This window comes from Salvia hispanica, chromosome 1, assembly GCF_023119035.1.
Source record: "Salvia hispanica cultivar TCC Black 2014 chromosome 1, UniMelb_Shisp_WGS_1.0, whole genome shotgun sequence".
NCBI classification, from domain to species: domain Eukaryota; kingdom Viridiplantae; phylum Streptophyta; class Magnoliopsida; order Lamiales; family Lamiaceae; genus Salvia; species Salvia hispanica.
The window spans coordinates 15,471,599-15,486,983 of NC_062965.1; the positions used below are offsets into that span (position 1 = coordinate 15,471,599).

Consider the following 15,385-nt stretch of genomic DNA (forward strand, 5'->3'; position numbering starts at 1 on the left):
TCAAAATGTTTTTATTTGAATTATGCAATTTTTTTCGAGAGCATTAACTTGTAGAGTTGTAGTAACTTGTAAGAATCTAATTAATCACGGTCTTCATAAAACCCAAATAGGAGTAATATTTATATAATTCGGCTTTTGTTCTTCTGATCCAAACATCCAAAATAAATACTTAACCGTACCGAAAAAAACTGAAAAACCAAGCCAAATTTTCTTTATCGCGCTAGGAATGAGCCTCCACTTTAATCTTCTTCTCTTTCTCATTTTTCTTCTTCATCTTCTTCATCTGAAAGAATACCACAGGTTCTACTTTCATGCTTGAGCAAGCTGCACACCTATTTTCATCACTAGCGAAGTGGACTGCTGCTGATTTCTTGACAAAGAATGATGCTTCACTCTCATCATCAGTAGAGTTAACATCAAACTCACTTTCATCACTCGAGATGTCAACCACATCACACCCAGATGATGCTAATGCCCCCCTCCGATCAGTCGACTCAACCTCCAGCTTAGTTTCAATAGGGATGTCACGCCCCCTCTGATCAGTTGAGTCAGCATCCAGCCTAGTTTCAACAGGGATGTGGACTTCGTCACGCCCCCTCCGATCAGTCGAGTCAGCATCCAGCTTAGTGTCAGTAGGGATGTGGACTTCGTCATGCACCCTCCGATCAGTCGAGTCAGCATCCAACTTAGTTTCAGTAGGGATGCGGAGTTCATCGCGTGCAGAGTGGTGGGAAGCGGACTGCTCATGCTGCCTACGTTGAAACCACTGGTTGATCCGATCATCGATCTTCTTATCAAGCAGAGCGGACTGCTCATGCTGCATATGTTCGAACCGGTCACCAATCTTCTGAACGAGTAGAGCAAGAAAGCCAGTAGGAGAATCATCAAACAAAACTGTCCTGATTCGGCTCTCTATATCTTCACCCTGAGTGTTTGGCTGCCCTGAGTGTCCCGCATGATCATTTGCTTCACTTCTCTCTTGCTCCGTGCTCAGAGTCAGAGTGCCCTGTCTCATCCGTATCACTGGATAAAGTTCTCTCCCATCGACGACGCTTCAACGACTCTGCCCCTGCAATTGTCTTCCTCTTCCTATACCTCGAACCTCGTGGAGGAGGCTTGTATCTCACATTAAACATCTCGTCAAGATCGTTGCCAATGAATTTCATATAAGGCATTACCAGCTCTTCATCCGTCGGTGCCAAGGGAGATATTTTCAACTGCAGAAATATAATAAAAGTGCAATCATATAATCTGTTTCAAATAATATGAAGTAATAAAATAAAATAGAAAGTACCCTCGGATCGTCGAAGAAGTACTTATAATCGATTCTTTTGCCTAGCTTTGAGCTCCACCTTAAACACCGAGGCAATATATCTTTTCTGTCTTGGACTCCACAGTTCTTGCCTAGTGCGGGAATGGCCTCATACGACCAAATCTGGAAAGCCCAGACCGGGCCGTAAAAATGGTACCTTGAAGTTACCCTCTACAAATATGGTCTCTCTATGTTGTGACACAATACACCATAAGTATACGCGCCCCATGGGAACCGGTTCCATGCCTCAGTGTCCTCGACTAGCGCCCACGCCCAGTCATCTACGTAAACATCGTCAGAACGACAAAGGAGGCAGTCATAGTACACTAGCAAGTTTGCAGCCCTGAAATAGTTTTGAACGTCGCTGCCAAGCTCTTTGTTAAGGAATTTCTTCTTCAACTGTTCTAATTTTGCAGCCTTACCATCGAAACATGTATAGTAAATACTGCTTCTAGGTATTTGAAGGGTGGATGCATACGGATCAAAATCAGAGGGCCCAAAGTTGAGCCCGGTGATCATGGCATATTCCTTTGGTGTGAACCGAATTGTTCGTCTTTAGGTATATCGCCCTCTAACTGTCGGGCGACAAGGTAATACAACGGCATTGTTGAATTACAGCCCCGTCTAATGTCAAGCAAGCGGCCAAGAACCCCTGATTTAAACCGCTCCACTTGATCATCACCGCCAAATTTTTTCAAAATTTTTGGAATCTTTTCAGCTAACTTTTGTAGCCCTTGCGTATAAAGCTTGACGCCACAACCTTTACGCAGCAATGAAGGTCCCTTCCAACTATAATTAGCCTACAAAATCAAGGGATAGTAACATATTACTCCCTACTACTAACTTAGATTAAAATAGCAGCAACACTGTCAGATAATGCAAAAGTAGTTCAATGCAATTAGGTCTCAGTTTTAGTTTAAATAAGTAACAAACTGAACTGAAAGCATTTAGTCATTTAGTAGAGCATGTTGAGTGCAACAAAGATTCTCCTCAACAAACACAATAGTTGTGTATCGCTATTTCACATTTGATGATTAAATTAGTGCAAAGAGAAGAAATGATTTGAATGTAAGGTGCTAACCGGCGGTTGAGGGATTGGAAATTTCTGCGACTCATTGTCAGACTCCGACGTTCCCTCGTTGCTGCTACTCATAGCTTTAGCTGCGTTTCCACTTGGGCCTCCTTTTCAATTTGGTGTTTACTATCATAGAGAAGGATGATTGGTGTTGAGTATATAAAGAAGAGGCATGAAGAGTGAAAGGTCCATTTTTGAATCATTGAATATAGGAGGGTAGTTCGGCGGTGTGACTTGATGATTATTTCTATCGAAGCTCGGCGGCGGCGTGAAGTGATGCAGTGTGCACTAGAGTGTCAAGTCCCAAGTTCTTAATTACTTTGTGTCCATCGAAAATTGATTTATTAAAAATTTAAATAGATAGAATAAAGTAAGAAATAAAATAAAATAAGAGAACCCAAAAAAGAGTATAGTAAGAAAAGAGTTTAAATTTACATTTTTTTATATACGACTCAGCTATTTTGAGATAAAAGAAAATATGACTCAACTATCTTGGACCAAAGGGAGTAGTCTTATAAGACCGAATGGGTTTTAATAATACTTCATCCTTTCCATTAGATGTGAGATATTTCTTTTGAGCACAAATTTTTAAAGAATGAAAAAAAAAGTAGAGTGAAAAAGTAAGAGAAATACATATTTCTTATTTTTTGCTATAAAAGAAAATGTCACGCCTTATAGTAGGACGACCTAAAAAGAAATAGGTCTCACTTATTATGGGAGTAGGGAAAATAAGAAAGGAAAATACATACAAATGCCTCTTCACTAGTCTCAAGTATACTTATTTTCATTTCCGTCGGTGATTAGAAGAAGTAACCGGATACGGTGAATAATGTTTCACTTGCAAGTTGCCGCATCTTATACACAAATGCCTCTTCACTAGCCCCAGATATAGTCATATAGGCCACGGCAAGATTCACTCCGAGGCATTCTTCACATTTGCATAGGATGCCATTCCTATTATGATTGGGCAGTAGTGAAGAATGACTTCTTTTTTAATAAAAAATTAAATACACATTGTAAATTGCAAAAGTAAAATTATTTATTTCCTATGCTAGCTAAAAATTACTATTATGAAAAGATAATTAAGTGCCAATTGCAATATTTTATGAAAAGAAATACATACAAAAAAAGGCTAGTTAAAGTGATTTTTTTTATAAAACAATTATAAAAAAAAAGAAATCAGAATTCAGGTATTCAAGATGCAAAGACTTAAGCCCCTTTTGAGAATTTTGCGCGGTTCCAAGAAAGTGAGTCTTCCTAAAGAAAATGAGTATTCCTAAAAGAAAATACGTAGTTCATTTATTATGATTACAAAATGTTGAATTCTTAATTGGGACAAAAAATGGATTTATGTTGGTGCTTGAACCTAGCTTCGAAAAAATGAAACTATAAAATAATGTATATCAAGAGCTATACAATTAAACTAGCAAGCTGCAAACCACAGAGAAATGTAATGTTGTGTTATACTAACAAAACCAGTTCAGTTTGGGCGACGACAACTTGGCCTTGGCAAAATCAACGGGGTCTATGAAGAGGAGCTGGTGTTTGATCGAGAGATGCAGGGTTTGCCCAGCTAGACTAGCATACGAACAGCATGATCCGCCACCAGGAGTCCGGCCTTGCTCAAAAAACTGTTGTCCCTGGCTGTACCTGGAAGGTGAAGGCAGAAGGTTGCCTGGTGGAACATCCCAAGGAACAGCAGACAAATTTTCAGCTGATTTGCTTGCAGGGGCAGGTTCGTTAAATGAAATCATCAGGGGGAGAGGAAGACACTGTTGGATTTGGGGGAGGAGTCGACTTCTGGTTGCTTGAATGAGCTGGCACCGGAGTACTTGCAAATCCCGATGCTTTAGGAGATCATTCTGCCTCATACGTGTCGCTGCGGAGATAATCGACCCTGGAAGATTTTTAACTTAACGGATTCTTGGATGACGGTGGAGGAGGAAGAAAAGGGCTCACTAGCAACGTCTCGTTCTTGACAACTGCCGGGTTCTTGCCCAGTCCTTGTTAAGTATCCCTCGATGATCTAGAAAGGTCGTTTTTAATTTAGACATTCAATATGCAGATTACAAATAGTAGTAATAAACGGAGTGTACCTGAGTCCGGAAGCATCACATTCAAGAGGGTATTGAAGTTTGAAGCATGGGAAAGACATTTTGGAGACTCCTTAACAACTCGTCGGACGGGATGCTACCACCATCTATATTCTTTCTAGTAAAACTTGGTAGAAGCTGTGATATATTATGGCCTTCAGGTAAATCGCATATGCACGTCAATATAGTAGAAGTCAGTTCATCATCAAGAGCAACACCTGCTTCGGCCATTTCCTGGATCAAATTGATTATTTCTTCTGCATTGCCCACTGCCTTCAAGCCTTTGAGCAAAGAATCATAAACAACGGAATGTGGCAGGAAGCCAGCTGCTTTCATCTTTTCAAACAATGTTTTGGCTTCTGCCATCATCCTTAGTTTCGAAAAGCTGTTAATCAAAACAGAAAACGTCAATGCATCAGGACGCAGACCCTTACGCTGCATATCACCCACTAGCTCATTGGCAAACTCAATATTCCCTGCTTTTATGGAGGACTCGATCATTATGTTGAATGAGACAACATCTGGTTCACAACTACCACCAACCATATCTCTAAACAAAGCTCCAGCTTGGTCCAAACTACCCTCCCTACATAAGGCGGCCATCAACAAGTTGTAGTCAAACGAGGTAGGACTGGGACCCGAGGTTCTCATTTTGTTAAAAATACCTTTTGCAATGTTCATCCGGCTACATTTGCATAAACCATTTATAAGAGCACTATAAGACCTTGAATCGGGAATGGACCCCGACTGTAAAATTCTCTTCCAGGTGATTAATGCTTTCTGAACCTTTCCTTCCTTCAGATAAGCTCCAATTAGCACAGTGTAGGGTGCAACATCAGTTAGCTTATTCTGTTTAACCATGTCACGAATAATTTGTTCTGCCTCTCCAAGATGGCCTTCCGTGCACAGCCCTTTAACTAGGGTACAGATAGTCCAAGAATCAGACTCAACATGATTTGTGTTTGATGCCATAGATTTATAAAGTTTCATGGCGGCATCAATCTTCCCAACTTCACATAGGCCTCTTAATACTGTATTGTAAGTTACAATATCAGGATTCTTTTGCTTCTCTACCATCACTTCCAGAATCTTAAAAGCATCACTGAAATGTCCTGCCTTGCATAATCCATCAATTAGAATGTTAAATATTGTATTACTTGGCTCTTCTCCCTTGTCCAACATAAAGTTAAACATCTCCACGGCTTTCTCCACATTCCCAACTTGGCAAAGCCCGCCAATTATACTTCCAAACGTAACAGCATCAGGGCGGATGCCATTTTTTAACATTTCATTGAACAAGCGCTTCACTTCCTTTAGATTCCCCTTCTGGCAGAAACCACGCATCAAGCAAGTGTAAGAAACTCTATCCGGAGAAAGTCCTTTATCTAACATAAGATTCAAAATCTCACTCGCTCTACCAACATCACCTTTATGGCAAAAACCATTTATAAGTGTGTCATAGAAGAAAACATCAGGTTCCAACCCTTTCATCCTCATTTCTTCCAACAACATCATTGCTCCATCCACACGATCCGCCACAAAATGAGCATCCATCAGAATGTTATATGTGATCAAATTGGGAGCAATATTTGCAGACTCCATTCTTCTCTTTACACTCATAGCTTCATCTAATCTCTTCTCCCGGTGCAACCCTTTTATCAAGGTGTTAAAGCTAACTATATCTGGAGACAAGTGATTCCTTTCCATCTCACCTAAAAACTCCTCAGCATCAACCACAAATCCATTACAACAAAGGCCATTCAACACGACATTGGCGATATATAGATTAATGGTGTAGCCTTGCTTCAACATCAACCCAATTGCCCCCAGAGCCAACTGGGGCGCGGAGAGATGTACCAAGCACTCAACCAAAGCCGATAATGACAAATATCTTGGTAAAGCCCCAGAACACACCATCTTTTTATAAATACTAAGAGCCAGATTGTGCTTCTTGTTCTTGACAAGGGTTTGCAAAAGAAGATCGCTGGAGGAGCCCGATGGAACGACACCCATTTCCACAGATTGCTCAAATAGAGAACATGCATTCTGCAAATTTACCAATGAGTGGGGTTTTTGACATAGAGATGTGATTTGGGTTTCCACCTGGTCTACCTCTTGGAGTTTAGTGCAATTAGGATTTAAGAGTAGGTTTGTGGTGAAAAACTTGTTTTGTATGGGATTTTTTCGCTTCAGAAATAGAGACAGGTTCTTTCGCATCAATGGAAACACCATACCTAATTCCTCACGCGATTTACTATCTCCCAGATATGGAAGAAGATACTTTAACGATAATGGAGGGGGCAAGCCCAAAAAGGAACCTCTATTAAAATCCCAACCGCCAAAAACTCAGTACATGTGCGGACACCATTCGAGGTATTCTAGCGACCTCAACGGTCTTCAAGGCATACTCTGCATTGAGCAATGAGAACTCATAAACAATAATTTAAATAAATCCACCTATAATCTAACAAACATCCAGTAACTTTCTTCTGAATTCAGTCGAACATGTCATAGGCAAACCGATAAGACGAGAAAACCAAAAAATATGATTATATTCACCCTAAGACAATTCACATCAAAAACAATTTTCCAGATTTTTAATTCGACAAACATGAAAATGGTCTTGGCGAAATTTAGTCTCGAATGAAAAACATTCAAGAGACAATCTATATCTATATCTATATCGATCCATATTTTAAAGCAAGATAGTTTATCAACCTACTAACCATTTCAAACTGCACTTTAATTCCATGCCTAATCATACTCACTACCATTAACAAATAATAAGGTGAGCTCAATTCAACCCATAACTCCAAGTATCAAAGGCTTAATTTTCGGCCAACACACTACAAACATCCCATTTGAATCCTATCACCACATCAACATAAAAACTGACTCCCTAACAGATTCTAACTCAAGCTTCAGATTGTATAAGTATTTAAAATCATTTCCAAGATCATAAATTTTTCAATTTTTTTTTTTAAGGAAAAACATAAGAGGTGTATTTAACACACTACTAAGATTATACTTAAAGCATGTTTGGTAGGGTAGATAACTCATCTAGGGATTGTTCATAGATTTCCATCCCTAGATGAATTATCTATCCTACCAAACATGCGCTTATTGTACTATCTTCAGTTAACACTGAACGAATTTAGATGAATACACATGAGCATAGAGATGCAGAACTTCAACTTATTCTTTTTAGAACTTACACTCCTTACACCTTACACCCATAACTCCACAGTCTACAATGAACTCATTGTTCACACATAATAACAACATAACATAATCCTAATTGCAAACGTTCAAGCTCAATTTCAGAGTTATGAACCCTAAAATTCCGGTTTTAACATAATCCATATCAAGATTGAAGATTCAATTTTTAGTACATGTAATCTATCCTAGTATTAAATTACATCACCAATTGGAGATATTTGAACGAAATGATACCTTAATTTCACAAGGTTTGGAGCTGGGGTTCAAGCTCAAAGGCTGAAGTAGGAGGATAAGAAGAACGGATGAAGTCGCACCGGGAAGAGGAGGACCACGCCGGCGTCGAATAGGGCGGTGGTGTGCGTGTGTATATGTGTAGAGAAATGGTAGTAGGGCTGGGAATGGCCTGACGCGGCGGCGGAGACAGTGAGTGTGTGAGAAATTGAGAATTTGATCAAATAATTTCTTTAACTATATTTCAATTTCCTACACATATAACAAAATAATAGTGTGAATCGTGTGAAAGATTCCTAACTTTTGCACCTGTAATACCAGTGCCTCCTAACAAAAGAAAAAATAACATCAGAGTAATCTAACGTTAAATATAATCACGAATCATATTTTTTCGGACAAAAATACGCTCAGACCCTAAAAGAGCATTTTTGTCACTATATTATATTGCTGACGTTAAATATAATCACGAATCATATTTTTTCGGACAAAAATACGCTCTGACCCTAAAAGGGCATTTTTGTCACTATATTATATTGCTGACACGTGATTTCTGCCACATTTCAGTCAGCATCTTCTTAGTAATTTTCTAATAAATTTTTGTACTTCATACGTAATTAAAATTTTGTCATTATTTACACTTTCTAATTTTTTATAATATACATATTTATCATTATCTGCATTAATATGAACATTAATTAATATAAATATGAACATATTTATAAAACTCATTGATTTACTTTATTTACTTCATACTTGTTTATAAATTTACTTCATACGTGTTTTTATTTCCCGTAATTTACTTTATTTACATTGATTTATGGATCAATTTTATTTATTATGAAAATATCCTAATTCTGCGGTATTAATTTATAAATTTACATTATCTTATTTCAAATACTATTGTTAATAAAAAAATCTTGAAGGATTAAATAGCTAATATCACATGCTTCAATTTTTTCAAAATATTATTCATGTTTCAATTTTATCATGAATGGCAAGAAACTATGCAAATTTATATCTAAAGATTGAATGTTCATATGATGTTAAAATTTTCAATTTGAGCTAAATTTAAATTACTTCAATAAAATATCAATCATAAAAATCATCTTAAAGTTAGCTTAGAGTAACAAATTAGTTCGATGATATATAATGAAATAATATTTTAAATGTAAATATTTTTAATAAAATAATTATTGTATCATTAATTAAAGGTGAAATATTTTTTATTCTATGTATTATTGATTCAGATTTTATTGCATATATTTTTGTTTCTCAGTGAATTTCCTACATGATATAAGTACTATATTGTTACCACTAACTAGAAATAGAGGGACATAAGAATTTTTTTTGGTACAAATATTGACAAAACTTTAATCACATATGAAGTATCAGAATTTATTAGGAAATCACTTAAGAATCTACTGATAGAAATGTGACATAATTCATATGTCAGCAAATTTAGGAATTGTCAAAAATGCCCTTCAAGCTATTTGGGCATTTTAGTCCGAAAAGTGACTAAAAAAATATGATTCGTGATTATATCTTTAAAATTAGGCTCCTTAGTGTTATTTTTTTTTGTTAGGGTTCGTTTGGTTGTACTGATAGCAAACTGGTTTTGTTGGGTTGTTCAAACCAATACTACATGATTCTTGTTTAAAAAAACTAGATAGACTTCTTTTTGGTTGTACTGTTGTATTTCTCAGCTACCATATCTAGGTTTTGATTTGGCCAACACAAACTACCGATACAATATGGTAATATACAAAAATGTCCTCATAATTTTGACGTATTGGCCAAAAAGTCCTTGAAACCCTATGTCAAACATAAAACTAGCGGGAGAATGAAAAATCTCGCGCCTCGCCTAAACCTCTACAATCATCCGTCTCACATTCGACGGAAGGGTCTCCATTACTCCGAATCAAAAAGCGACTTGGTTCTCGTGTATGCTCTACAACGGTTAGTTAACTCGTTGAATTCGTTCAATTCATTGAATTCATATTCATTACATCTGTTTTCTACCTCTCATTCTTTAATACTCCCTCCGTCCGCGAATAGGAGTCCCGTTTTTCCATTTTAGTCCGTCCGCGAATAAGAGTCCCGGTTCACTTTTACCATAAATGGTACTAGGGTCCCACCTCCACCTAACTCCTTTCACTCACATATCATTTAAAACTAATATATACAAGTGGGACCCCTATTCCACTAACTTTCTTCCACCCACTTTTCTTAACATTTCTTAAAACCCGTGCCGTAAACAAATGGGACTCTTATTCGTGGACGGAGGGAGTACAATTTAGGCAAATTAGATCTAATACCAATATTGAAATAGTTGCTACAAACATTACTGTTATTGCGTTTGTTTTTTTGTGATTTTTCTTGTGTTCAATTGGGAATGTTTATTATGCAAGTGAAGGAAAATGAGTATGTGTAATTGATAATCTTTTTTTCATCAGTATCTTTTTCAAACCCTTCGTTAATCTTGGACGACATGTCATCCCAACCCGTAGGAGGTAGTGAGGAAGGTGGTAGCCCTATACCGGAGGGTAATGGTGCATTGAGCAATTCCTTGTTTATATTTCATATCAGACTATTCCATGTGAGTTATTGGTTTATTGTCCTTGTATCCCCTTGTAGATAGCAACGATTCGGGCACGAAAAAAAAGGTAAGGTTGACCGTTCGAGGCGCGTTTGGTCAGTTCGCGAGGAAGAGATCCTAATGGCAACGATGAAGGAGTTGACTGCCAAAGGATGGAGGGCCGATAATGGCTTCCGTGCAGGTTATCTTATGCGGGCTAGGCAGGCCATCATGCTTGAATTTCCAAAGACGAACATCTTGCCTCACCCCCACATCTATTCAAAGTTAACAACTTGGAGGAAGAACTATGGTTCTCTGAGAAACATGCTTCAACTGAGCGGTATTGGTTTCAGTGCTGATTACAAAATAGAATGTGATGATGAGCAATGAGCACAAATTGTTAAGGTTTGTGATAAATTCATAGTGGTTTTTTACATCATTGAACTTCATCAAATATTGGTATAATATTCCACCTACTGATGAACACCTGCAATGCTCTTCATTGTTACATTCAGAGCTTGATTAATGTCACTGCATTTACTAATGTTAAATTTGTCTTGGTGTATCGATTCGGGCAGAAAGACAGAAATGCAAAATACATGAGGAACAAATCTTGGCCTCAATATGAAGAGTGGAAAAAAGTGTTTGGAAAAGATCATGCTGATGGGGCATGGAAAGTAGACGTTGGGGAGGTAGTTGGAAGAATCTACGGAGATAAAGAGCCCTCCAATGACGCCTCCATCGACGAAGCTGATACATCCCACCCGATGACACTTGAAGAGCTATTCCCAGACAAACTATTCCCCGATGGAGTTCTCCCTGAGATGGTAGATGAGAGCCAACCTGTTATGGAGGGCGGTGCGCCTGGAGCTAGTGCAACGGCTGGAGGAGGAGCAGGTCCAGTGGCGGGTACGGGGGCTATAGCAGGGGCTGCTTCCGGTTCTGGGTCTGGGGCAAGGGCCAAGAAGTCGAAGAAGGTTATGAAGAAAATGAAAATAGAGGATAAGATCGAAGGCGTCCTTACTCTCATGGGACAGATACACACTGACACAAACGAGCGATTGAAAGATATTTCAGCCAGGATTGGGTACGAGTTCGATCTAAGTACCAAAAGGTCGGAGGTGTTTGATCAACTAAAAGGTATTCCTAACCTAACTCTGAAACAACAGTTCTATATTTCAAAGAAGCTAGTGAAGGAGCCCGAGCTAATGGACCTCTTTCGGGGATTGTCCGAAGCTGCTCGTGCGGCCTTTGTGATTGATCTTTTGGAGATTGATGGGATGCTTTACACACAAGATGCATAGCACATATGTTTCTTGAGTGATGTTTTTTGTCGAACTAAAGTGTTGTGTCATGTCTTAAGACCTTATGTTATTCTTTATTCTAGTTGTAATGAGGACATCAATTGATGTGTCATGTTTTAAGACCTTATGTTATTCCTCATTCTAGTTACAATGAGGACATCAGTAGTGATATTTCTCAATGAGATATGGATGCATTTACACCCAGTGATAGTAAATGTGTAGCCACAACTATAATATTTTGTATGTATTTATCATATTTGCCGAACCATATGCGGTTTATGTATGATGGGATTGTCATTTTCATGTTGATATGGCCAGTGAGTTGATTGCTTTGTGTTTGTAGGTATTTAATATTCAAGGGCATATTTCTAAACATAACACAAACTAAATAATATTAATTAATCCTACATCCCAAGCAAAACAGTACATACTTCCGAACAGCAAACATAAATCAACGACACCAAATACTACTTCGATGGCCCCTACCCATAACAATGGAAATAAAAGAGTTACAATAACTTCCTTGCAAAATAGAGCTAAAGCAATGATAACACAAAGACCATTGACATGCCCCTCCTGATAACGTAGCTTCTCTCGGAATGCAACATTATCCGTCGATCGACTGGTCTGTCTTACGGGCTTTCGGGCATGGACTTCATGATGCACACGATGACCCTTTAGGGGAAGAGAACATACCCATCTGCACTGGTTTAAAATGGGTAGGAGACCTGGTAGAGGAGCCCACATCGAAGCATGGAAGACCACCATCAAAAAGCTTACGCCGCACATGACCAGATGCGGCCGACATCGGTGAGGTTACTTCATCAGAATCGGGTGGTGAATCATATTGGTTCCCCCGTCTTGGTGCGTCGGGTACCACTGAATCACTGAGCACGATAACCTCAGTGGTGTCTGATAGGGTTATCACCTCATTAGGGAACTCTATTTTGACGTCAGATAACCCAAATAATGAGGCAAGAAGAGGGAACTCCGGCTCGTCATGATAATAATATGCGCCGGCGGTAGAATTCAACTAACAAAAAAATATATCTGCCATTATTGCGTACATATAATACAAAGGCTAACAACATTTATTCAAAAATATAACTGTGGATATACCTTGAAAATATCCTTCCAAACGGAGTCGTCGGCAGTCGCCACCTTGTCCTCCATATGCCACACAACTCCGGTCGTGGCGATCACTTTTTTAAACGTGGTGTACCGAGCCTTCAGCACTTTCACTCGAACCGATATTTCTTCGGACGATAGATCAGATCCAAAGGGAGAATTTATAACTCCCCGAACATTGCAGATCACTTCATTTGGCACGTTACCATCCTCCCAATCCCGACCGTTCCTCAAATTGATCAACGTCGAGAGGAGAAGGGTATCCATTTCACGACACCATTTCCCTCGGTAGAAGAAGGTTGATTGCTGAGGAACTTGGAGGGACATTTTGCATAGAATATGAAGGACGTAGACAATATTTGTGCTTATGGTTCGACCAGCTTATATACAAGAGCCACACTAATATCTCAAGTGTCATTAATGGAAGATGGTTGAGCACTTACAACGGGTAGATAAATGTCTAGTCTACATTGTGAGAGTAGCCGACCTCAAATCGTACTGTGTTATAGGATTATGGTGGGGAAGAGGTTTCCTGATCAGTACCATACATGCACTTGATATAAATCTAATTAGTCTTAATAAATTTCATATACATTTAACAATTATATATAAATACTCATGTTTACTCAAGCAAATACTTTTGTGTATATTAGGATTACTAATGATAATGCATCGCACGTGTAGTCTTAATAGCTATGCTTGATTGCATGTAGTCCAAACTAGCATACTCATCAATTATTTTGTATAAAACGTGGAAGATAATTAGATCACTGCCATGACACATTTTATACCAATGAATGATTACTAATAGAATATTAATTACACAGTATCATTGTGTGAACTCAAACTAAACAGAGTTTGTTGATTTAACTGCTATGAATAATCTACAAAACCTCATCTGAACCCAAATATTATAAATACGTATAAAGCAGTCGACTTTGTATCCCTGTTGCCTAATTTCCTTTTGTAAATTATTTTGGTTAAGTTTTCAAAGTTTGTTATATAAAAGAGTTCATATATAAAATTTTATAAATGAGGAAAATATTTTGTAACGGTTATTCTAAATGATATTGTAAAATGGTGGAGCATAAAGGGTGATTTATAACTGGTATGGCAAAAAATTGAATATAAACCGCATATATTCAAAGCAGAAAATGCATATAAACCGCATAAAATTGAAATAGATTTTATTTTTTATTGGTTGAGTATTGCCAAATATAAGAACATCCTCATCAGATTCCTCTTTTATGCTTTAAATTCTCAATTGTTTCCGGATTAGACTCAACACAAGGTTGCGTATAGGGAAGAATATGGGTGGATGCATTTATAAGTCATATATTACTCCTCTGTTCTGGTTCTTGATGCAATGTGTAGGCAACATCAAATCATTTCAATTGCACAATTAAAGCTGATTCTTTTTAATCTTAAAGACCCTATTGAAGTTCACTACAACCCACACACTTCCAACTTAACAAAATAGCAAGTTCTAGCATGGCTAATAATGGTGATTTGGATTACTTCAGGCTTCCAACCTTCTTCAAAACGTTCTCCGAGGACAATAGCATGGATGAGTTGGTAAGTTTTTGCATATTTCATTTTATGCGATAACTGCTAGAACGATTGCCGAAGCTAACTTCTAACTTCTCTGTGTATCCCCAATTTTGGTGCAGCGGATTCCTCTTGAATTTGTGGCGAACCATGGAGTAGAACTCCCATTCGACTATCGACTGGTGATGCCTAAGAGCCGGCAGTGGAGAGTGCGCCTACTTCGGATCGCAAGTGGGTGCCACTTCCACGCCGAATGGGCGGATTTTCGCATCGTTAACAACATTGTGCACAACGACTTTCTGACCTTCACAATGGTGGACGTGGGTGTGTTCCATGTGAAGAGGTACAAGCCGAATACCGGTTGCCCCCCTCTGAGTGATTTACAAAGTAAGTATGTCACCAATGCACCACTGTCTGTATTAACTTGTTTATCATGTAATTTGAGTCTCATTGATCCTTATCTTCGCACCCCATTTTAACAAAATCAAGCGGTTGCTGAAGATGACTCTGATCATAGCGTCGAGCCCGATGGTGATACAGATGATGACTACGAACCATCCGAACAGGAGATTGAAACATCGGACGACGATGACTGTGCTTATGACCGAGGTGTGGTAGATGTCGACGGTTTTCGACATTCGTTGTGATGCTGACAACGGCTAACATCCGAAGCACGCTGGAGATTCCATTTCCTTTTTGGCGCCGCTACATTCGTATGAATGCCCTTCAAGATCCTGTATATTTCAATGTGGATGGAGATTCTTGGTTAGCGAATATGGCTCATAGCCAAACCAAAATTTGGGTGAGCCGTGGATGGCGTCCTTTCAAACAACACTACAATTTGGTGGCGGGTACTCGCTGCCACTTTAAGCTCATCGACACTAATGAAGTCCAGTTTTA

General features: G+C 38.5%; 4 protein-coding genes across 4 annotated transcripts; 1 reads left to right on the forward strand and 3 right to left on the reverse strand.

The window, feature by feature from the left end:
• Positions 1-118: 118 nt before the first annotated feature.
• Positions 119-2,637, reverse strand: LOC125202297. Its single transcript, XM_048100675.1, has 3 exons — positions 2,394-2,637; positions 1,295-2,112; positions 119-1,217 (listed from the first exon to the last, which is right to left on the reverse strand). The coding sequence occupies exon 3, from the start codon at positions 1,013-1,015 to the stop codon at positions 221-223; it is 795 nt and encodes a 264-aa protein (XP_047956632.1). The 5' UTR covers positions 1,016-1,217; positions 1,295-2,112; positions 2,394-2,637; the 3' UTR covers positions 119-220.
• Positions 2,638-3,758: 1,121 nt separating this feature from the next.
• Positions 3,759-8,150, reverse strand: LOC125201682 (pentatricopeptide repeat-containing protein At4g28010-like). The gene is made up of 3 exons (XM_048099897.1): positions 7,934-8,150; positions 4,484-6,889; positions 3,759-4,413 (listed from the first exon to the last, which is right to left on the reverse strand). Exon 2 carries the CDS (start codon positions 6,710-6,712, stop codon positions 4,505-4,507), a length of 2,208 nt encoding a protein of 735 aa, XP_047955854.1. The 5' UTR covers positions 6,713-6,889; positions 7,934-8,150; the 3' UTR covers positions 3,759-4,413; positions 4,484-4,504.
• Positions 8,151-12,190: 4,040 nt separating this feature from the next.
• Positions 12,191-13,448, reverse strand: LOC125187257. The gene is made up of 2 exons (XM_048083845.1): positions 12,929-13,448; positions 12,191-12,842 (listed from the first exon to the last, which is right to left on the reverse strand). Exons 1-2 carry the CDS (start codon positions 13,262-13,264, stop codon positions 12,465-12,467), a joined length of 714 nt encoding a protein of 237 aa, XP_047939802.1. The 5' UTR covers positions 13,265-13,448; the 3' UTR covers positions 12,191-12,464.
• Positions 13,449-14,428: 980 nt separating this feature from the next.
• Positions 14,429-15,132, forward strand: LOC125188021 (B3 domain-containing protein REM20-like). Its single transcript, XM_048084754.1, has 3 exons — positions 14,429-14,512; positions 14,608-14,872; positions 14,975-15,132. Exons 1-3 carry the CDS (start codon positions 14,429-14,431, stop codon positions 15,130-15,132), a joined length of 507 nt encoding a protein of 168 aa, XP_047940711.1.
• The last annotated feature ends 253 nt before the right edge of the window (positions 15,133-15,385 follow it).